Source organism: Scardinius erythrophthalmus, assembly GCF_964197995.2.
Source record: "Scardinius erythrophthalmus genome assembly, chromosome: 6".
NCBI classification, from domain to species: domain Eukaryota; kingdom Metazoa; phylum Chordata; class Actinopteri; order Cypriniformes; family Leuciscidae; genus Scardinius; species Scardinius erythrophthalmus.
This window is the reverse complement of record NC_138226.1, coordinates 47,236,083-47,260,303: the sequence shown is the minus strand read 5'-3', so window position 1 is coordinate 47,260,303 and position 24,221 is coordinate 47,236,083. Positions and strand designations below refer to the sequence as shown.

At 44.5% G+C, this 24,221-nt stretch overlaps 1 protein-coding gene across 1 annotated transcript in view; it reads right to left on the bottom strand.

Moving 5' to 3' along the window:
* LOC308692740 (tripartite motif-containing protein 16-like) overlaps positions 1 to 18,073 on the bottom strand; it is a gene marked incomplete at both ends in the record, with an annotated part of 38,108 nt that extends 20,035 nt beyond the window's left edge. The window contains 3 exons of the mRNA XM_081369056.1: positions 8,585 to 8,818; positions 8,906 to 9,001; positions 17,495 to 18,073. Of these exons, the coding sequence (XP_081225182.1) occupies positions 8,585 to 8,818; positions 8,906 to 9,001; positions 17,495 to 18,073 (909 nt within the window). The remainder of the gene's footprint in view (positions 1 to 8,584; positions 8,819 to 8,905; positions 9,002 to 17,494) is intronic.
* Between the last annotated feature and the right edge of the window lie 6,148 nt (positions 18,074 to 24,221).

Here is a 24,221-nt window from a genome sequence, read left to right as displayed (position 1 = left end):
TGTATGCTTTTCCTCCGATCTCCCTGTTGCCACAGGTCATTTCGAGGATCAGAGAAACGCACCACTCAGTGCTGCTTATAGCCCCGCGATGGGAAAACCAAACTTGGTACCCAGAGCTAGTGAGGCTGTCGCACTCACCCCCATGGCCGATCCCGGTGAGAAAGGATCTCCTCTCCCAAGCCGCTGGATCGATCTGGCATCCCCATCCAGAGCGCTGGTCGCTGCATGCATGGGTGATCAACGGATACCCGTTGACCTGTCAGAAGGGGTCGTGAACACGATCACACAGTCGAGAGCCCCCTCCACGAGACGGCTCTATGCGTCTAAATGGTCGGTGTTTTCTAAATGGTGCGCTACTCAAAACCTGGATCCGCGCGCATGCGGGGTCCCGCGGGTGCTCTCCTTCTTACAAGAGCTGTTGGAAAAGGGCAGATCCCCTTCCACGCTCAAAGTATATGTGGCCGCTATTACAGCGTTCGCTGAGACGACGCGCAGCCGGGCAATGGGAAGGAATGAGCTCATTATCCGCTTCCTCAGAGGAGCTAGACGGATGAATCCCCCGCGGCCCCCCTCGGTTCCCTCGTGGGATCTGTCCTTGGTCCTGGCGGCACTAAAGGCTTTTCCCTTTGAACCGCTTGAATCCGCGGATCTAAAGTATCTGTCGCTTAAAACCGTTTTTCTGATAGCTCTGTCTTCAGTCAAACGAGTGGGTGATTTGCACGCGCTATCTGTTAGCCCTGCATGTCTCGAGTTCGGGCCGAATGACTCGAAAGTCATTCTCAGACCGAGGCACGGTTACATCCCCAAAGCGATTGGAACCCCGTTTAGGGCACAAGTTATTTCCCTCTCGGCTCTGCCAGCATCCGATAGTGGGGACAGTGATAACCTCCTATGCCCTGTCCGGGCGCTGAGAGTTTACATCACGCGCTCCGCCGCTTTCAGGCGTTCAGAGCAGCTCTTTGTTTCCTTCGGCGGACGCACCAAAGGTCTTGCCGCCTCGAAGCAGAGCTTGTCCAGGTGGATAGTGGACGCGATAGCAGCAGCTTATGCCTCCAAACACCTGCAGTGCCCTCTGGGCATCAGAGCCCACTCCACTAGAGGCATGGCCTGGTCGTGGGCCTGGTCCAGCGGAATTTCTATCCACGACATTTGTATGGCGGCGGGCTGGGCCTCCCCGTCAACATTCGTGAGGTTTTATAACCTGGAAGTTCCTGCCCTACAGGCAAAAATATTGTCAGTATAAGTGACAAGTATTCTCTGCCCAGCTCCCGTGTGCAGACTACGTTCATATGCTGGCGCTATTCTGGTAACTACTCAGGGTGAAGTGTTTGACTCAGACCGGCTGATCCGTTCTGTTTCCTATTTCCCGTTACGCGCTGTTATCGGTGCTGGCCCGCGCTGCTGGCCGCCCGTATTATTCTCTGCCGCGCGGGAATTTTTCTCTTCATGTGAGACCGACTATGTCGTTTTCTCCTACCCTTATGAGTGCTTATGTACTGTATGGGCTCGCTCCGCCGGCCCTACTGTTTGTACTGTTATGTTTATAGACCGGCCGCGCCGCTCTATTTCATATGCTGCATGAAGTGCATGTACTACGCTGGCCCGTCTCTCCGACCGGCCACATTTCCCAGCAGAGTGTTTTCCCCGGTTCCCCTGGGATTCATGGGCTGGATGCTCGGCGCACACGGCGTTGACAAAGGGTTCCCGATGCGTAAGCTACTTACGCAATACGAGAGAACCTCTCGTAAGAGAACGTACTCAGTTACTAATGTAACCTCGGTTCTCTCTAGAAGAGGGAACGAGTATTGCGTAACCTGCCGTGTCGCGCCACGAGATTTTGCGCTTCAGACTGCGAAAACCAGAATTTTAGCCTTTGAGCGCTGAATATATACACGCTGGCCACGCCCATTCTGACGGTTAGAAGGGTGTGGAGGGCTGAAGCGCCCTCATTGGTTGCCGCGTTCAGAGCGCTCACCGATAGGCTTAAGCAGTTGCAGCCGAGCAGCCAATGAGCACACTTATACAGCCTGCCTAGGTCTGTCGGCTGCTGCACTGCGTTGACAATGAATACAAAATTAAGGATAATTTTTTGGCTTCAGATCTCGAAGAAAGAAGACTTTCCCGATGCGTAAGCTACTTACGCAATACTCGTTCCCTCTTCTAGAGAGAACCGAGGTTACATTAGTAACCGAGTACGTTTTTCCTGAATACTCAGTTCTCCTGTTATTCAGGGATTTATTTGACTCAAGGTAAGCCTATCTTCGATTCTCTGCTTATTTTTTATTTTTAACTTCTCACTAATCTAATTATTGCAGTTTAATTGCACTTAAGTATTGGCTCCTAGCAGCTAGTTTCGATTTGGCCCATTTTCGCTTTATTTACTTAATTGCTGGGCCGAGACAGCTGTCCTCACTCAAGTGGTGAAAGCATTATATCTATGTAGTTTGCGCGCTGTCGCGGAAGCGTCAGCGGTAGCGTTCAGCTCTCGCGTTCAGCCTCCTCGTGTGAAGACCGACTCGGGTAAAGACCATCGACTCTACCTGCGCAACTCCACCGCGCAAGGACACCAGAAAGGCACTTAACCCTCTGGGGTCTGGGGTGTTTTTGGGGTCCTTGAGATGTTCTGACATGCCCTGACATTTGTGCTTTTTTCAGTTGCTTATAAACATATTAATGGCAAAGGTGTAAATTCACTCTATATAGCACAAACAGGACTTCCATAATATGTGAGCCACATGTATGTACATGTTTTCATTTTTGAGAGAATAATGTTTATGCATGGTTATCGAAAAAACTAAAAATTAAAGTTTCTGAAATAAGGCCACAAAACACATACTAAATATGTGGCAATAAGACTTTTGACTAATGGATGTCATCGCCTAGAGTTTTCTTCAAAATGATGTGAAAATCATCCTGCCTAATCATTCACATAAAACGATACATTGATTTTAGTTTTGTGAAACACTTTTAGTTTGGAAAGCCAATATGCGGATAGGGCGTAAACGATCATGCATATTTAGTAGTTCACACCTGGTGAGACAATGTCCCTGCATACTTAATGAGCCATTCATTCAGGTGTGTCACCTATAGCTAACTTAAATATACAAGCTTCATAAAAATTATCATTCTAGGAGAAAATTTCAGATGGCATTTAGAGGCTTTTGCATCTGAACTCTTCATATATACACAAACATATATATATATGCATGCACATACATACTTTATAATCTTTTCAAAACTAGTCAACGTCTTTCAAAACTAAAGTATACATTTTATCATACGTATTTCAAAGTAAAGGATTCATTAGTTAGTTGATGACTTTATTTTTGACAAAACACATACAGTATATATTCCTCATCTCAGTATAGCAATAGAGTTTGCTAAAAGCTGTTCATTCAATACAGCAGTATTTGAAAATTGATCATATTTTGTAAAATTACACTTATATTTGCATTTATGTCAAAACCTAGACACTTCTAAACATCAAAAGGACATTTATTAATATGTATTCGTGTCAAAATGACAAATAAACAGATTTTCCTATTCAATTTTGCATGGAAATGCTTCCAAGACGCTTGCGTGTCGCGTGAAAAATAGGCGTCGGTTCTATTTCTAGCATGCACACGTTTTTCACGCGACTCATGCCGTGCCTGAGACGCGCGTCTCACACAGGCAGTGTGCAAACTCTAAACTGTTAACATGGGAGCCGAAATAAAAACGGACACGCCACGCAGCTGAGACGCTCACGCCACGCATCCAGTGTTTCACCGGCCTTATCCAGCGGATGTAGGCGTTTCACAGGTTTGTATGGATCGCCTCACATTTGCGTTTGAATAGCGCGGTCTCCGTAGGCGGAGTCACATTAAAACTTAATTAGCTGAGATGAGAACGACTGACATCTCTCTCTTTACATACATATTATATAAACTGTGAATATTTGTTTTTTATAAAAATTACTTCATTTAAAAGAAGAGAATTCAAGCTTCATGCCTGTGTGTCTGTATGCCTGTTTGACTGAGTATTCGCTGAGTTACAGTTCATTTTCGGACGCGTTTCAGAATTGACTTCACTGACGGAGAGTAGGCAGAACTTGCATCATGTTTATTTTTCTTTATTTGGCGAAAAGCACAACACTTTGTTTTTATTATGAGCATACACAAAAAAAAACACTAAACAGGATCGATTGATGTATAACACAAGCATATAAGATAAAAATTAATATTTTTATTTTATTTATTTTTTGCACTCATACGGAAAAAAACAAGCCTATCGCGCCGGCGCGATAGCCGACCCCAGGGGGTTAAGTATCTCCTTCTCCCTTTCCTTTCCCACTTTTATTTTATCTTATTTTCTCCTTAATCAACATGTGCTTTCAATACATTCCTGTTATCTCTCGGCAACGCCCTTTCATCACGCGCAAAAGACAGTGCAATACTGCTAATCTGCGTCCCATTCTCTCATCCTCACACACACCTCTCTCTCTTTCCTTGGGTCTATGGAATTGTCAGTCAGCAGTCAATAAAGCTGACTTTATTCCAGCCTTTGCATCTCATTCTACTCTTAATATCTTGGGCTTGACTGAGACCTGGATTCGTCCAGAAGACTCAGCAACCCCTGCTGCTCTCTCCCTCACCAGTCTGGAAGGGGTGGGGTACAGGATTTCTCATTTCTAACAATTGGAAATTCTCAGCGCTCTCTTCTCTATGCAACAACAACTCATTTGAATATCATGCTATTACACTTACAACTCCCAATAAGATCCATATTGTAGTCATTTATCGCCCCCCAGGTCAGCTGGGAAGCTTTGTAGAGGAGCTGGATGTGCTGCTGTCCTCTTTTCCTGAGGACGGCACCCCACTTCTAGTCTTTGGTGACTTCAACATTCATCTAGAGAGGCCGTATGCAACAGACTTCATCTCTCTCCTAGCCTCTTTCGATCTCAAACAACTGATCACCACAGGTACTCACAAATCAGGTAACCAACTGGAACTGGTTTACACACGCAACTGCATCACAGACAACATTTTGGTGAGACCTCTCTATGTTTCAGATCATTTCCTCATCACTTTCAGTCTACAACTCTCTACCCCTGCACCACCAACCCCACCACCAGTCACTTTCAGACGAAACCTGCGCTCACTTTCTCCCGCCCATCTTTCCTCTGCTGTATCATCTTCTCTTCCCTCACCCTCACAATTCTCATCTCTGGATGTGAATACCGCAACGGATACCTTATGCTCCACTCTAACCTCTTCTCTAGACAATATCTGCCCTCTCTCCTCCAGGCCTGCACGCGCTACTCCCTCTAACCCCTGGTTATCTGAGGTTCTTCGTGAACACCGGACCGAACTCAGGGCAGCGGAAAGGAAATGGCGCAAATCAAAAGACACATCTGACCTGAGTATGTATAAATCTCTCCCCTCTTCCTTTTCTGTTGATGTTCATGCTGCAAAATATTCCTACTTACACAACAAGATCAACAGCTCCTCTAACACACGATCACTCTTCAAGACATTCAACTCTTTCCTCTGTCCACCTCCACCACCACCCACCTCCTCTTTAACTGCTGACTATTTTGCTAACTTCTTCACCAACAAAACAACAACTATCAGCAGTCAGTTCTCAGCTCCACACACACAGGAACCCAGACTGACCCCTTCCACAGCCAATAACCCTCTCTCCTCCTTCTCTCCGCTAACCGAGGAAGAAGTATCTACACTTCTCCTCTCCAGTCATCCTACCACCTGCCCTCTAGACCCCATCCCCTCACACCTTCTACAAGCCATCTCTCCCACACTTCTATCAGCACTCACACACATCATCAACTCATCCCTCCATACTGGCACTTTCCCTACAGCATTCAAGCAGGCTCGGGTAACTCTACTGCTGAAAAAAACAACACTAAACACATCACTTGTAGAGAATTACAAACCTATCTCTCTACTACCATTCATTGCGAAAACACTTGAAAGAGCTGTTTTCAACCAAGTAACATTCTTCTAGTCTCTGAACAACCAGCTGGATGTCAACCAATCCGGCTTCAAGAAAGGGCATTCAACCGAGACTGCATTACTGTCAGTCACAGAAGCTCTACGGATCGCAAAATCTGCTTCCAAATCCTCAGTTCTCATTCTCCTGGATCTGTCTGCTGCCTTCAACACTGTGAAACATCAGATCCTTCTGTCCACCCTCTCATCACTGGGTATCAAAGGTACTCCTCTCTAGGTCCTTCAGGGTCGCATGGATAGGCGAGGTATTCAGAGCACATCAACTGACCACAGGGGTTCCTCAGGGTTCAGTTCTTGGACCCCTGCTCTTCTCCATCTACACCACATCACTGGGACACATCATACAGGCACACGGCTTCTCCTACCACTGCTATGCTGATGACACACAGCTCTTCCTCTGATTTCAATCAGATGATCCCACAGTAGCTGCACGGATCTCAAGCTGTCTGGCGGACATCTCGACATGGATGAAGGAACATCACCTGCAGATCAACCTGGCAAAGACTGAGTTTCTCGTCCTCCCTGCCAATCCGTCTCTACAGCACGACTTCACTATCCAGCTAGATTCATCATCAATCACCCCATCAAGGTCGGTCAGAAATCTTGGAGTAACATTTGATAACCAGCTGACCTTCACAGATCACATTTCAAAGACCACTCGATCATGCAGGTTTGCACTGCACAACATCAGGAAGATCAGGCCTTACCTAACTGAGCATGCAACACAACTTCTCGTCCAGGCCCTGGTCATCTCTAGGCTTGGCTACTGCAATGCTCTTCTGGCTGGACTTCCTTCATGTGCAACTAAACCTCTACAAATGATTCAGAACGCTGCAGCTCATCTTGTCTTCATCGAGCCCAAGAGGGCCCACGTCACTCCTCTGTTCATCTCTCTGCACTGGCTACCTCTCGCTGCTCGTATCAAGTTCAAAGCATTGACGCTTGCTTACAGATCTACCACAGGCTCAGCTCCCTCCTACTTTCACTCACTCCTACTAGTCTACATCCCTACCAGAAGCCTACGATCGGTCAACGAGCGACGTCTCGTGGTTCCATCACAGAGAGCCACAAAATCACTTTCCAGGACATTCTCATTCACAGTTCCCTGCTGGTGGAATGATCATTCCCCCCCCCCCCCCCCATCATCCGGAATTTAGAATCCCTGACAACATTCAAAAGACAGCTGAAAACCCATCTCTTCCGTGAGCACTTAACCTCATAAAAAAAATGTAAAAAACTTTCCTCTTCCTTTTTCCTTTAAATCCTCGCTTATCGGGCTTATGTTACTCTGAATAATGCCTGAACTTTGTATTTTGAGCACTTCTTGCGTTGTTTTTTGCCTCTTCACGACGACTCGCTTAATTTAGTCCTAATCTGTACGTCGCTTTGGACAAAAGCATCTGCTAAATGACTAAATGTAAACGTAAATGTAAATGTGAAGTACTAAATAATTGAATATATGCTTGAATTTGGGGTCATTTAACTTTTAATAAAGCACTTTAAGTTTATTGAAAAAACAATAGGCTACCGTTGCATTATTAAAAGTGAAGAAACGATAAAGTTGTATTATTAAAGGAAATAATATAATAATATAATATAACATTTCTTTCATTCTAAACATTGTCCATTTATTTTTCGTTGAATACGTTGTGTGTCTAGAGATTGGCTTTATTTAAAAGCACACTGAATTAATTTTGAGTTTTTTTATTAGTGATCAGGAAGCGAGTGATGAGGAGAGAGAAATGATCCACTATAAATCTCAATAGAAAATAAACTGGACAAATCAATTTACTATAAATGAGTTTAGATTTGGATACTGTGAACTGGAACCTGTTAAACTTTCATTGCTAATAAATTACGCTGAACCACCGAACGCTAATGTTGTTCCTACAACCAATATGAGAGCAGAAAAAAATGAATGTACATCAGTTGGGAATCATTTCAATGTTAAGAAACAACCTAATTGTATAATTTGTAAAAGTACCATATCAATGCTTAGAAACGTTGCTATTTATGTTTTGAGTGTGTAAGTTTTGGGCAAAATGTTCAGAAACGGCCCTGGTCTCATTGTAGACTTGAGTAGATTCGCTCAGGAAAAGCAGTTCAAAATCTACGAGCAGATTGAACATTATTTATAACTTTTGAGCAGTTAATGACACTGAAATCCACAAAGACTCTTAGGACACGATCCCAAGGTCAGGTTTTGTGTGGTTTCAGTATGTTGAAGCATTGCTAATATACAGACTTCATGTTTAGGGTCTTCATGGTCAAATTCATCAACATGTTAAAGGCAAACAATTATGAAAATACTGTCAATTCTGTCAAGTTTGAAGATCATCTGATGCAACTTTATTACTCAAATTGCTACCATGAAGTTCACTGATTTCACCATTATATAAAAATTCAGAAGGAAAAATTAGGTAAAATATCAGATGAGAGTCTGACTGATGATTATATAATAACCGAACACACAGATCAACACTTCAGTCAGCGGCTCATTCTGCTCTCATGAAATGTTTCTCTGAGAGTCTCTTGCTCAAGTCCACTATGATCCTGTTCTTCTGGATCTCTGTTACCTGCAGGAAATGTATGTGATCCTGTGTGTGTGAAAGCTGCTCCAGCTCAGCGTCTCTCCTCCTCAGATCATTGATCTCCTGCTCCAGTCGCTCCAGTCGTTCTTCAGCTCGACTCACTGCAGTCTTTTCCTGATCTCTGATCCGCTGTGTCGCCTCAGAGCGGCTTCTCTCAATGGAGCGGATGAGCTCAGTGAAGATCCGCTCACTGTCCTCCACTGCTGTGTGTGCAGAGCGCTGTTAGGACACACATCACAATCACACAGTGAGCTTCAGTGAGTCCTGACTGAGACTTCTCAAACTTCTCTTCTTCTCCAGACTCACCTTATGAGCCTCTACAGCCTCTCTCAGCTGCTGAAGATCTTTCTCTCTCTGCTGGATCCTCTGCTGGAACGACCTCTGCGTCTCCTTCAGCTGCTTCTGCAGCACAAACCAGTAACACAGATGGCACTTTATACTGTCACTATATCATCATGTGAAGAGTTGAATCCAGTAACAGTAGAATTAATAACCAATGGCTGGAGATTCAAACTCCTGAAGGGATGATTGATCAGTTTTACCACCATTGTACATGAATTTACATGAAGCATAAGGCATAGTGTTTATCGTTCAATTTTTATGTACATTATTTTAATTACTAATAATTTGGATCCGTATTCTAAAGTGAAGATCATGGTAACTAACTAGTTACAGAAATCATTTTAAGCTTTTGAGGTTTTTGGCGAAGTTTTAAATAGTAATTCCCATAGAAGTATGTAGTAACACTTGAGTCATTACTAGTTAGTTACCATGATTCTTACAGTAGTTACTAATGAAAAGCCAATCCTAAAGTATAGAATCTTCTAATCATTCACAAGATATTCACACACACACACACACACACACACACACACACACACACACACACACACACACACGCGCACACACACACACACATGTATATACAGCATAGGCTAATTATTGACAGCATTCATAAATCATCAATCAACTGAGAAATTCACATTAATAACCACATTCCTAGCATTACGATCCTTTGGAAGATAATGTTGTTTTTATTCGAGTGATCCTGCATCTTCTCTCCTCGTGATCTGATCTCTCTAACACGCCAGTGGACGGGGCCAACGTTACGATGATGAAGTAGGCGTTGATTGTCTTCTACAGAGGCGTCTTTAGTTGCACTATTACCTCATAAAGAAGCACATTTCACAACCAGTTGTTCGCTAGGATTTATTACAGTAAAAACTGTTTTTAGACTAACAAGGAAGTTGTCAGTTCTGAAACTTACAGGACATTCTTATAGTATATAGCGAATACGACTTTGGGTAAATTTGAATTAGCTCAAGAATATAGGGAATTTTGGAAATATTAATAATTATGTCTCATGGTCATAATTCATAAGTCGCATGTACATTTATTTTATCAATTATAGAGATTAACTGGTTCTGTAACTGATCTAATCGTTATTCGTCCAGCGAGTAAAGGTGAGATTATCACAGTTAAGAAGGGTTATCTCTTTACAAACTCCAAGAAAGTTTAGGTTCTGGCCACGAACAGTAAACTTTATGAGTTTATTAATTAAAACTACTGAATGTAGTCTAATATCGAGCTTGTAGCTGGATCTTTTGTTTCATTGACTTTAGAATGGTGGGTTTTCAAACACAGAGACAGTGAAAAGTATAAATGGATTTTAATAAATGTGACTAAAGATTATATGAGCTACGAATAGAAACGTACGTAAAAATGCAAACAATAAACACAAACAAACATTTAAACAATAATAACATACGTGATAAGAATAAAATGAAATGAAAGAAAGAAAGAGAGAAATAGAGAGAAGGGAAAAGCTAGTAATTGTTACATACAGAAACCTAAACGACGGACCCCAGAAAAGCAGCTTTTATCAGATAAATATACTTGCACGTCTGTTCTCTGTTTGGTTGATGCTGAAAGCGCGGACGAGGTCCTGTTTCGACTGCGTCTTCCGGTGTCGCGGGAAGCTTGAAAAGGCTCACTGAAATGTAACGTTACCGAGAAAGTTCGTCTTCATCTTCCGTGAAGGAAGAGGCAAATATAACTTAGTTGCAAAGGAACGGCTGCTACGACTCGAACATGTGTTTGTCCGAGGCCTTCCGGGATGTTCCTCGGGGAAGCGTCGCGCCGGTAGAAGAGGAGGAAGGATGAGAGCGAGGTGAGAGAGAGAGAGGTGAGAGAGCCCGCTGTGTTTTGAAGGAGCTCAAGTCACGCCCCCTTGCGTGCGTGACCCAATCGCCTGGGAGGACGTATTGTGGTCATGTCCTTTCATTTGGAAAGGTACACGCCTCTTCTAACTAATGCTGGCGGAATAAACTTCGTTCATAAACATTTATAAAACTGGTATTAATCAAATAATGCATCCTCTAATATTCTGTGCTAAATATTCAACACCGTTGTGTTCTTCTGAACAAAACAATACCGCGAATGACAATTCTGTTAGTCAACAACACAAAGAAACAGGATTTCTCGTGATTATATGCATATTAAACTGATTACATATCAATAAAGCTTATAGATATCGTATTTCGGGTATAAGGATCATAAGCACAGCAAGAAATACATTTTAAACATTTTAAAAAGGTCATTTTGACCACAAGTGGTCGGGCATGATAAGGAGTCTGTGTTTTGTGTGTGTGTATGCAGAGTCGTGCACTCGTGGAACCGCGTGGCGAACTTTGTCCTTCCTTTTCAGTGTGAATATCTTCTTGAGTTGATGAGATTAACTCAGGGGACCTGACCGAGCATCTGCTAACACTGTTGTTTTGTTTTGAGGGGTTAATCAGTACCTTTTGTTTGTTGATTAGATTTGATTAATCAACAAAAAGGCAGACCTGATCATCTGCTTTCCGTTACAGTCCCCCCTTGATGAGTTGATAGGGCGTGTATGGGCCTAGTTGACTCATAACGGTAACAATGGTCAGATGGCAGGTGGTTGCTAGGCTGATGACTCAGCTCACATGAGGTTGAGGGGGGTCGATAGTGTGGGATCCCCCCTTTTCGGGGTTCCATAGGAAACCGCCGGACACGGCTTTGTGAGCTTGGCTGTGGATGTTCACATTTCGTTGAGGTAATGTGCTCTTTCGACGTTGCTGGGTTTAAGTCGAATGTACACTTTCGGAGTGTGAGTCCTGCTTTGGTAATCAGGACTCGGGGTTGCTCTCTCTCCATGCGATGCCGGATGCCGGATCTGGTGATGTCCGATTGTGGCTGCTTTCTAACGAACCACCACAGCATCCTGTTGGAGGAAAAAGAGAGAGAGAGAGAAAGGGAGGAAAAACTTCAGCGATGGATGTCCTTGGTTGGCTAGGGCATCTTGTTGCTTCGCTGAGGTTGGTGTGCCACATGCTTTGGTGTGCCATGCGTGGGTTTGGTGCTGCGGTGTTCAGCACATGATGTGTTCTCGGCACGCCTGACCCCCCTTTGTGCGCTGTGGCCTTACAAGCTGTGGCGCTGTGATGGCACAGGTGCACAATGCGTACTGAAGTCCTGTGAACGCAGCTTGTGCGTGGTGGCAGACAGTTGTCTGAGGCACTGGCTGCCAGTGAGCTCAGATGGCTTGCGAGGGTGGTGGAGGGGTAAGTGGCGGCATAGAAAAAGTCTGTTCTTCAGAGGCCCGCATGACCTTTTAACACAGCGGAGGTAGCGTAAGCAGCTCTGAGGCGTGCAGTGTAGTTGGTAAAGTTCGTTTTTGCTGTGTAGTCACTGCAATCGTGAGGGTGGTTGGTCTGTGTGGTCAAGAAACTTACGCACATCTCTATTTGCGGTTATTCGTAGCAGGTACCATTTGTCCCAAGCTGTCACGTTGGGGACAGTTTGCAGGTGAAAGTCAATGTCTTGTAAGTAAGCAAAAATGTCATGGTTTCCTGCAGGATCTGGGTTGAACGTAGGAATGTTGCGGGCTAGCTTGTCAAGGCTTTTGGGAGGAGAGCTGTTGCTGGGGGCCCAATCCGTCTGGAGAGGAGTCTGACCCTTTACAGCTCCGCCCCCTTCAGCTTTTGGTGTTTGGCTGACCGGGAGAAACTCTGTGATGCGTGTTTCTCCATTCCAGACACTCTGCAATCTGTAAGCATGTTTTAGTTCTGCATGAACAGTGTCAAGTTCCTCTTGGAGCTCGTGTCTCTGCTGAGTGAGCTGATGGATTTTAGTCTCTGCTCTCTCAAGGAGAGCTTCAGCCTATTGGAGCCTTTCGTTGAGTTCTTTTCTGGTTTTTCTCTCCAACTGTTCTCTTTGGTCTGTGTGTCGATGAAGATCGTCTAGGGCATTTTGAAGTCTTTCAACTTCCTGTTGCAGCGTCGTGTCCGTCTCGTCCTCTTCCTCGGTCAGGAAGAGTAGCTGGTCTAGACGGCTCTGTGTGTGTGCTCGGTCCTCCAGGGCGTCCGTGGCCTGGAGCTGTAGTGCGGCTGTCTTTTGCTGCAGGTCGGCGTTGGTCCTTTCGCTGGCCCGGGCCTTGATGACGAGGTTGAGTGCGAGTTCTCCGAAGATTTTAGCCAGCTGCTCATGGTCGTACTTCTGGGTTGGATCGTAGGTCTCAAACTGGTCCAGGTACTGTGGGTCAGCGGCGTCCTGGGGCAGAACCATTGCTGTCATTTCTCGCAGCCATGTTTCGAGAGTGTGCCAGCGGACTGGGTGACTGGATGAGCTCGACATCTTTGCTTACTGTGGTGAGAGAAGCACAGCACACACAAAAAGAGACAGAATGCAAGTTTGTTTTAGGGTCAAATGAGCTATACTCATACGGGCTAGGCCGTTTATGAGAATTTCGGGGCTAACTGATGCCGACAGTTAGCGGAGCCAATTTCGTGGGTATGGATAAACCCACAATAGAGATTTTGACAGGCGGTAGCCTGGGGGTCGTCTAATGACGCCGGCTTTGATCGTTACTCTATTCACTTTCCTGGGGTCTCTCTTAGGTTCTGTCTGTCAGTGAAATGAGAGAAACAAATCACAACAGAAATGGAGAAAAATTAAAATAACAACAAAGTTGAAGGTAGGGAAGATCAAAGGGAAACACAACACAAGGAAGTGAATTGGTCTGCAATGAAATGTCACAAGCAATAACACGGGGAGTGTTATAAAATAAAAATAAAGAGGCCTAAGCCTATAAACACTGACTGAGTCCTGCCAATAGATACACAATAAGGGATTAAGATGTTAGACTCAATGTAAATTAAGGCTTTCTGGTTTCATCAAATTGAGTACATATGTATGCAGGAGTCCGAGGCAAAGGCTTTACTAAAATAGTGATACAACAAAAGGGAAATTATGATAACTGATGGTGATTTATCAGAATAACCTACCCCCCCCCCCCCCCTTTGGAGAAAAGAGGGAAGAGAAAAAAGAGAAAATTATCAATGAAAGAAAATGTGAATAACAACACAGGCTTGAGACGCAGGCAGAGGGATAGGCCCCGGCAGTGGGTTTGTGCCACTAGGGTGAGGGCCGTATGTCTTCTCAGTGGTCTTCCCTGGCTGATTAGACACAATTTTGAATTAAAATTCAAACTAGTTTGAATTGGAATTCAACTAAGCATGCAAGGGGAGGTTCAAAATAATAAAAATAAGGAAGGAAAGAAAATTAGAATGATGACAGTGATGTATCAATACTAGAATTAATTAAACTGAAATTCAGAATGACTTCCTATAATCCCTACAATAACACTGAAGTTATTAGTATTGATTATAAAAATAATCAAACGAAAAAGGTAGCAATGAGACACTTCAATTGCAGACTGGGGGTTAAACAGATATTGATAAGTCGACCCAAGATGGCCACACGGTGGCGTGCTTCTTCCTAGGTGGACCTATCAATGAACTGAGTGAATCAAATCTAAGTTTTTAATTTGAAAAGTTTTCTTTTTTCCGAACTTAACTTAAAGTGTGACAGTCAACAACAGAAAAAGGAATTGTCTAACTCCAAATCATATCAGCATAAGCTAAGCTTGAATGCAGTTAAGTATTTGAGAGAGAAAATGAATGCAGAGAGAAAAAGAAATTGAAAGCAGGTATTATCTTATAACGCCACGAGATGGCGTAGTTGCGCTCGCGCAGGCTGACGTCAGTGGGAGGCGACACTCACGCAGGATGACGTCGGTGGGGCGCGCGTGATTTGAGAACTGCCACACACCTAGAGGCTGCCCTCTAGTGTCGGTGACGTGATTCAGCAATTTAGACAGCAGATTTTTTTTTTTTATCTGTGGAAATCACGAGTATTTTGCGCTCTGTTGCATGCGGAAAATTACACGAGTTTCATAACATGTGACTAACAGGAATTACACATCTATTTAATTACACATTATATATGAAACGGTTTAAATAAAACAGGCATTAAAACTTCCGTTTTTAATTAATCGAGCTGTGAGTAAACAGGCATTAGACTTCGGTTTACTTACACATTATACATGAAACGGTTTGAATAAACAGGGATTATCTTCTGTTTATTTCAGCTGTGAACAGGAATTTTTTCTTCTGTTTACTTACAGCTATGAACAGGAATTAAACATCTGCTCATTACAGGAACAGGAATTATTGCATCTGCTCCTCTCCCATAAGCATTAATCAAAATAGCACTTTATGATAATGCGTAGGTTTACGAAATTGGATTGCGAGGCCAATTTCTGACCAGGAGCTTATCGTTAACGTATTGTATATAATAAGGCCTATTACGACTGAAAAACTGAGTCACTGCTCAGGTCAGATTTACGTCTTCGTCCTAAAAGAGATCCTTTCGTCTTCATTTAGTCGGTTTAAATCGTATTACATGAACTAACTGTAAAGAGTTTTGCTTCGTCTTTACAGAGACAAATGTAATATCATGAACTGCAGTTTTAGCAGAGCTGAGCTGGCTTTGTGCCTGCCTTCAGCTGGGTGAGTTCGCCTTAGCGACTTACCTCACAATTCAAAACGCGCGTGTAACGTTACAATTATTAATACCAATAATACACATTCACTGACACTGAATTTTGCCCACCAAATAAAGTTTGAAACTGCCTAAAATAACTCCACCAAAATGTAGCGAATACGACTTTGGGTAAATTTGAATTAGCTCAAGAATATAGGGAATTTTGGAAATATTAATAATTATGACTCATGGTCATAATTCATAAGTCGCATGTACATTTATTTTATCAATTATAGAGATTAACTGGTTCTGTAACTGATCTAATCGTTATTCGTCCAGCGAGTAAAGGTGAGATTATCACAGTTAAGAAGGGTTATCTCTTTACAAACTCCAAGAAAGTTTAGGTTCTGGCCACGAACAGTAAACTTTATGAGTTTATTAATTAAAACTACTGAATGTAGTCTAATATCGAGCTTGTAGCTGGATCTTTTGTTTCATTGACTTTAGAATGGTGGGTTTTCAAACACAGAGACAGTGAAAAGTATAAATGGATTTTAATAAATGTGACTAAAGATTATATGAGCTACGAATAGAAACGTACGTAAAAATGCAAACAATAAACACAAACAAACATTTAAACAATAATAACATACGTGATAAGAATAAAATGAAATGAAAGAAAGAAAGAGAGAAATAGAGAGAAGGGAAAAGCTAGTAATTGTTACATACAGAAACCTAAACGACGGACCCCAGAAAAGCAGCTTTTATCAGATAAATATACTTGCACGTCTGTTCTCTGTTTGGTTGATGCTGAAAGCGCGGACGAGGTCCTGTTTTGACCGCGTCTTCCGGTGTCGCGGGAAGCTTGAAAAGGCTCACTGAAATGTAACGTTACCGAGAAAGTTCGTCTTCATCTTCCGTGAAGGAAGAGGCAAATATAACTTAGTTGCGAAGGAACGGCTGCTACGACTCGAACATGTGTTTGTCCGAGGCCTTCCGGGATGTTCCTCGGGGAAGCGTCGCGCCGGTAGAAGAGGAGGAAGGATGAGAGCGAGGTGAGAGAGAGAGAGGTGAGAGAGCCCGCTGTGTTTTGAAGGAGCTCAAGTCACGCCCCCTTGCGTGCGTGACCCAATCGCCTGGGAGGACGTATTGTGGTCATGTCCTTTCATTTGGAAAGGTACACGCCTCTTCTAACTAATGCTGGCGGAATAAACTTCGTTCATAAACATTTATAAAACTGGTATTAATCAAATAATGCATCCTCTAATATTCTGTGCTAAATATTCAACACCGTTGTGTTCTTCTGAACAAAACAATACCGCGAATGACAATTCTGTTAGTCAACAACACAAAGAAACAGGATTTCTCGTGATTACATGCATATTAAACTGATTACATATCAATAAAGCTTATAGATATCGTATTTCGGGTATAAGGATCATAAGCACAGCAAGAAATACATTTTAAACATTTTACAAAGGTAATTTTGACCACAAGTGGTCGGGCATGATAAGGAGTCTGTGTTTTGTGTGTGTGTATGCAGAGTCGTGCACACGTGGAACCGCGTGGCGAACATTGTCCTTCCTTTTCAGTGTGAATATCTTCTTGAGTTGATGAGATTAACTCAAGGGACCTGACCGAGCATCTGCTAACACTGTTGTTTTGTTTTGAGGGGTTAATCAGTACCTTTTGTTTGTTGATTAGATTTGATTAATCAACAAAAAGGCAGACCTGATCATCTGCTTTCCGTTACAAGTATAATGACGTCTTATATGTCAAAAGCTCAAGGAAAATTAGATTTCTCAGTTCATGACCCCTTTAAAGCCTGTTTTACAAAAGTTTGTGTTGATCACTGTTTACAGTGGATTTTCACCATATTTTCTGTTAAGTTAAATGCGAAGCACAAATACGCTCAGCAGTGAAAGTCCACTTACAGCTTCTGTTCACTTCTGTGACGTCTGCAGTGTGAATGATGTTTCCTGATCAAATGGTGCCAATATAAATAGTGTCAACATTATCATTCATCAGTGTGTAGTTTCATACCTGTTTCTCTGTCCTCTGTGCTGCAGCTGATACAGTGTCGTGGTTTTTATGTTCGTCCATCGTACACAGCACACATATAAACTTCTGGTCAGTGCGACAGAAAACCTCGAGGAGTTTATCATGTGTTTGGCAGATCATCTCCTGCAGTCGTCCAGTGGCATCAGTCACTTTATGTGGCTTACGGGAGAAATATTCCTCATGACGCTCAAAGTGAGTTTGACAGTAAGACTCCAGACACACCAGACACGACTTGACAGCTTTGTGTTTTCTTCCAGTACAGACGTCACACTGCACATCTCCAGCTCCAGCGTAACAGTCAGCAGGAAGTTTAGTCTTCTTCAGTTTCTCTACCACTTCAGCCAGCATGGTGTTTTTAGCTAAAGCAGGTCTTGGCCTGAAGGTCTGTCTGCACTGAGGGCAGCTGTAGACTCTCATCTGATCCTCCTGATCCCAGCAGCCTGTAATACAGATCTTACAGTAACTGTGTCCACAGGGAATGGCCACTGGATCCTTCAGGAGATCCAGACACACTGGACACAGGAACTCATTCTGATCCACTGAAATTCTGGCTTCTGCCATTTTACAGCATGAGACACACAAACACACAACAACTCAACTGCACTTCAGTTTCTCCTTCCCTGAACTCATGTGATTCCTGGTTCTGTGTTTCAGTGACGTGTGCAAAACAAGTTTATCAGCAAGTCTGTAAAGCAGGTTCCTCATTCCTTGTCCTGGACAGCCTTATTCCTGTAGAGTTCAGTTTCAACTGTACTCCCACACACCTGGGCCCGTATTCTTAAAGCCACACCGTGTAACTTTTCAACCTTCATAATATATTTCCAAGACACTTGTGATGGTACATCGACTTACAATAGGTTGAATGACACGTTTGCCATAGCCTGATGGGGTCTGTATCGCTTTTACTTGCACTATGTAATTTCGGGGTTCGGGTAGTAACCCGAGCACAAAAAGAACTACAAAATTCGACTGCTTTACGGCATACGTCACTTCCCCCACCACTTCCTCAAATTCGGATGTGAGCGTTTATATACTGTCTATGGACGTGAGATGCCAACCAGCGTTTGTTTTCAGCTTTCGTGCGTATGTTTTTGTCATGGGGGCTGTTGTGTTTACACCTGGCCACTTCATGCGTTTTCTCAGATCGGATAGCTATCCGAACGTGAAAAAAACAGGTGTAAATGCCCTCCGAAACGCATTCAAGATGGATGAATCCGACCGCTCAAACCACTTCAGGAGGAGGTCTGAGACGCATTCCAGACGAAACTGAACAAGTGTAAATGCATCTGGTTGTTGAAACCACATATGTAAATTGTACTCCTCCCAAAAATGCTAAAAAATAAATAATAAAAAAAACGTGTGAGAGCGTGTTATAGGCTATGTCAGGGGTGCCCAATCCTGCTCCTGGCGATCGACTGTCCTGCACAGTTCATCTCCAACCCTAATCAAACACACCTGCCTTTAATTTTCAAGTGATCCTGACGTGCTCTGAAGACCTTAATTGGTTGCTTCAGGTGTGTTTGATTAGGGTTGGAGATGAACTGTGCAGGACAGTCGATCGCCAGGAGCAGGATTGGGCACCCCTGGGCTATGTCATAGCCAGATTTGACGACGCTACTGGAACACGCATCACCGCAGATGAGCAGCTTAGCATCTATTCATCAAGCCAACGTGCAAACTATCGCAAATCAAAGTGAAAGTCGCAGATGCTTAACACACAATCATCATCATCATTAAAAGTAAAGAAACTAAATGATCTTAGCAGGGCTGTTGCCGCTGCTCTCTCTTATTGCGGTCTTTGATTTTGAAATTTTGGCTGATGATCAATAAAATGCAGCTCATATCTGTTGCTTTCGGTGACGTGCACTCCATTAAATCTGCATATAGCGCGAGAATTGAAGATCGGATTTAAATCCGTTTCGCAAAAACACATTTATGTGACCAGGTGGTAATAGAATCGTTTTGATAAATCTGATAGCTATCCGATCTGAGAAAACGCACGAAGTTGCCAGTAAATAAATCTCTTATTTGTAAACTTGTTTGCATTCTATGTTGTATGTTGTTGCGCTTGCTTGTAGTATGTCATTTTTTTTACATGCTGTTCATTCATCCATTGCTGATAATTAGACCAGTCCAATAATTTCCACATATGTCTAGCTAGCTTTTGATTATCAGAGCTGTTAACAGACAACAAACACTCGTTCTCTTACGTGTATTTACGACAGTGCAAGTATTCCACAGCGACTCTAGGGGCCGCTGTTTGACAAAAACACAATTTCTCCACAGTGTCCCTTTAAAGCTTCTAAGAATCCTCTCAGAAATCTCCTAATTTAGCTTAAAAACTTCTACATAGGAGTCTTAGCTGAAGAGCGATCCGGGATCGATCTGAGAGCAACTCTGAGCAAGGAAAAGACAAAAACTTTCATCTTAGTGAGGAGGCGGGGCTGAGCTCGTTGCTACGTATGACACACTCTTTTGAAGAATGTTTGTTCAAAAGGTTTGCATGGCAGGAACAGCTATTAAAACAAAAGGTTAGAGTTTATATTCCGACTTGGAAATGTGGATCAAAACACCAGGATGTTCAGCAAAAAATCACTCACCTTCTCCTCAGTTATCCAGGCTCTTGTCTTCATACTAACAGGGTTGCATGTGTGGCGGCACGAGAGTGGACAAAACAGAGGAGGTTATAGTCTAGGTGGAACCTGCCCCAAAAACACAGACCACGCCACCCTGGGAATTTCACCCAGAGAATTATTTTACTTCCTAATTGCAATGTTATTGATAAAATTAAGGACACACAGGTACGTATACAATGGCCATCATACGTAATAAACATAACGGCAGCTGATAACAGTGGAATAAGTGCAGAAACAGTAAAGCCACTACCTTACCTGTAGCACAGCAGAACAACACACAGAGTGAGCGACCCGGAAGTATGACACACTTCCGTCACTGAGCAAGAGGGCAGTCAGAAGGACTACTACCTATATTTATAGGGGGGCCCTGCGGCAGTCATTGGCCAAAAGAACGCCAGCTCGTTACAAGTTAAACTCATACTGCTACAATCTGCCCCGACGATGGATGAGTAAAGCCAAAGATACCCTATACTAACTCCAAGGTCTAAAGAGAGCCATTACTGCGTTGGACACAGGGCCAGGAGGATCAGCAACATTGTCCACTGCCACTACTTGTCTTGGAAGGTGATAGACATTGGAATGCTGGCCAGCAGTTGACCGTGCTGTCCGACGTATGACCACTTCACTGACTGCAGGGACAAATGTAGGCAAAGGGGCCGAAGGAAGAGTGGGTCCTTCTGCTGCCCTGGTAGTAAAAGTCACTAACGGGCCTTGCCCAGTAGGTACTATGGCAGCTGGTGGGAGCTGCAACCGAGGGGTGGTTTGGGTAACAAACACTTGAGTGGGAGTTACCAGCGGAGCCTCATGCCCCAACACCAACAAATAGTCCTCTGACCACTCATCCTCTGACTGAGGCAGGTCAGCAAGAGGTGAACAAGGTGAGGCAGCCCCACTTGAAGGATACGCTCCAACCACAGCCTTCAACAGTGCACGGTTGACCTGCCTGGCTTTGGTCGGTTCATCCACTGGTGCAATTAAATACACTGACCCTCCCTCTCTTGGCACTTTGAGGACCCTGTACTGTACAGGACCGTAAAGGTCACAGAGCTTATGACACCCCCGTGCAGTAAAATCATGAAGCCACACTAGCTGGCCCAATTTAAGGGGCACAGCTCGCACCCGCCGATTGTGGTTATTCTTACGACGCTCTGCGGCAACCCGCAAACTCTCTGTAGCACCTTCGAAGGCCAACTGCAAGCTGGTCTGGTGCTACTGAATCCACTCATGGATGTTTCCACCCACAGGATCCTGAACTCTACCCAACAGGATGTCGACTGGTAGTCTAGGGTCCTGCCCGAACTTTAAAAAGAACGGAGACTCGCCAGTCACCAAACTTAGAGAACCACTCTACCACCAAAGCTTGAGCCACAGTGGGGGCTCGTTGGTCACAGGTGGGAACAGCAAGTGTGTATTTACTGAAAACATCAGTCATGACCAGTACATTTTCTAACCCACTCTGGGTGGATTCTAACACTTTGTAGTCAATGGTTACAATCTCATTAGGCCGTGAGGCCAATAGGTGCCCCATAAAACTGGAACTGGGAAGTCGAGAGTCCTTAGCAACTTGGCACCTCTCACAGGCCTGACGCCACTTAGACACGTCTAAGGACATACCTGGCCAATAACAGCGCTGGCGTAGGAGCTCTAACGTCCTTTCTATACCCTGATGGCCATGCTCCTGGTGGACCTTAGTGAGCACCTCTTCCTTTAGGTAAGCAGGCACCACCACCTGCAAGACTACTTCTGCGCCGTCAGGGCGAAACACCTGCCGATACAGGACACCACTCCTCTCAACCTACCTGTCCCACTGTCGAAGTAATGGCAATGCAGGCCGGGACGCCCTTTGACGCTCTTCAAAGTTGGGACGCTGCTCACGTCTCCAGAACACAAAGACCTCCTGCATAACTGGATCAGCCTGCTGGAGGGTACAGATATCAGAAGTTGTGTTATGAGGCAGGGCTATGACAGCAGTTTGAGTTGCTTCAGCCCGTGTTCCCTGGAGTGCCTGCTGCAAAGGCTTGGGGAGTGATGTGCCGGGGAGTGATGTACCAGGAAGCATAGCTTCCATATTTGCTAGGCCAGGTGGATACTGACGGGATAGAGCATCCGCATTCTTGTTACTTCTGCCTGAGCGATATTATACCTCAAAATCAAATGATGCAAGCTGGGCAGAACAACGTTGCTCACTTGCACCAAGTTTTGCAGATGACAAGTGGCTAAGCGGATTGTTGTCAGTAAAGACCACGCACTTATGGCCCAGCAGATACTCCCGAAATTTCTCCGTCATGGCCCACTTGAGTGCCACAAACTCCAGTTTCATAGAACTGTAGTTCACCATGTTGCGCTCAGTGGGTCTCAGACCCCGGCTAGCATAGGCTATGGGCCTAACCTTACCAACTTGCTCTTGTGATAATACGGCCCCAAGGCCACCATGACTTGCGTCCACCTCCAAGATGAAAGGAAGAGAGAAGTCGGCATATGCAAGCACCAGGGCACTTGTGAGCCTGGCTTTTCAGTGCTTCAAAGCTGCTATGGCACTCCTCTGTCCAGTTTTCAATGACAGCTCTGCCCTTCTCTTAGACTTGGTGGCCCCCAGATGTGCCACCAGCTTATGTAGAGGGGCCGCCAACTTAGCAAAACCCTCCACAAAGCGGCGATAATAGCTGGTGAACCCAAGAAATGACCGCAGCTCTGAAACTGTAGTGGGAGACTGCCAGTTGGCTACCACCTCTACCTTGATTGGATCTGTGGCAACCCCCTTGCTGGAAATCACATGCCCCAAGTAACGCACCTCTTGCTGGAAAAAGGCATATTTGGTGAGCTTTGCCTTTAGATTCTCCTGTTTAAGCAAGCCCAGCACCACTTCCAACCTCTCCAAATGCTGCTGGACTGTGGAGGTGAAAACCACAATGTCGTCAAGGTAAAGCAACAAGGACTGGTTTTGTTGGTCACCAAACAGCCATTCCATCAATCTCTGAAAGGTGCCGGGGGCATTACAGAGCCCAAAGGGCATGCAAAACGGCGTTTTGGGCCGATCTGCCTCAGTAACTGGGACCTGGTTATACCCACTGGCCAGGTCCAAGGTAGAAAACCAGCGAGCACCCATAAGTGCATCCAAGGATTCCTCAATGCGAGGAAGAGGGAAAGCATCTTTCCGAGTTTTATAGTTGAGCTGCCTATAGTCAACACACATTCTTAGAGTTCCATCCTTCTTCCTAACAAGGACAATGGGGCTGGTGTAAGGACTGCTACTCTCCCTGATTACCTGTGCCACGAGAAGTTGGTGAATGTGCTCTTTAACCACCTCATACTCAGGCGGAGGGATACGCCTGTAGCGTTGCCTGACAGGAACATTGTCTAAGAGAGGGATGTCATGGGTAATCAGATTGGTCCAACCAAGGTCTCTCTCATGGGCAGAAAAGACAGAGTTGTATATACCAAGAAGGGACTTCACTGGACCCTGTTCTTCAGCAGACAATTACGACAGGTCCATGGCATCTATCTGCTCCTGCACCGTGGGAGAAGCAGTCTGAGATGCCACTGTGGCCCCAACTGAAGGCACCTCTGTGACTCCTGTGGGCAGGCTGACAACACGAACTTCGTCCAATGTACCTACAACCGTGTGTGGATAAAGCAGCACATCAATGGTACCTTCATTCACAACTGGGATGTAGGTTGGTACCCCTTACCACCCGAACCAAGGCAGGGGATGCAAGAAGTCCAGCTGGTAGGCCAGAGCTCAGAGGTTCAAACAGCACAGTATTCTCAGAATACTGCGCTGAACATGTGGTGGTGACAATTTTCATCACACCTCCAGGAATCCGACAAGCCTTCCTGCCTCGCACTCTTACCTTACCAGCTGCATCATCAGGGGAACGAGTGCTGGCCTGCTGGCACCTTTGCAACGCCTTCACAACAGATTCTGGACTGTTGGCACCACAGGTAAGTCAAACATTGCCAAGCCATGCCGACTGAAAAGCTCTCTGTAGCATCTGCGAATCACGTTCATTCCCAAAACACCAGGAACCTGAGAAGACACACCACCAGGGGGATCTTTAAGTCATCTTCATTTA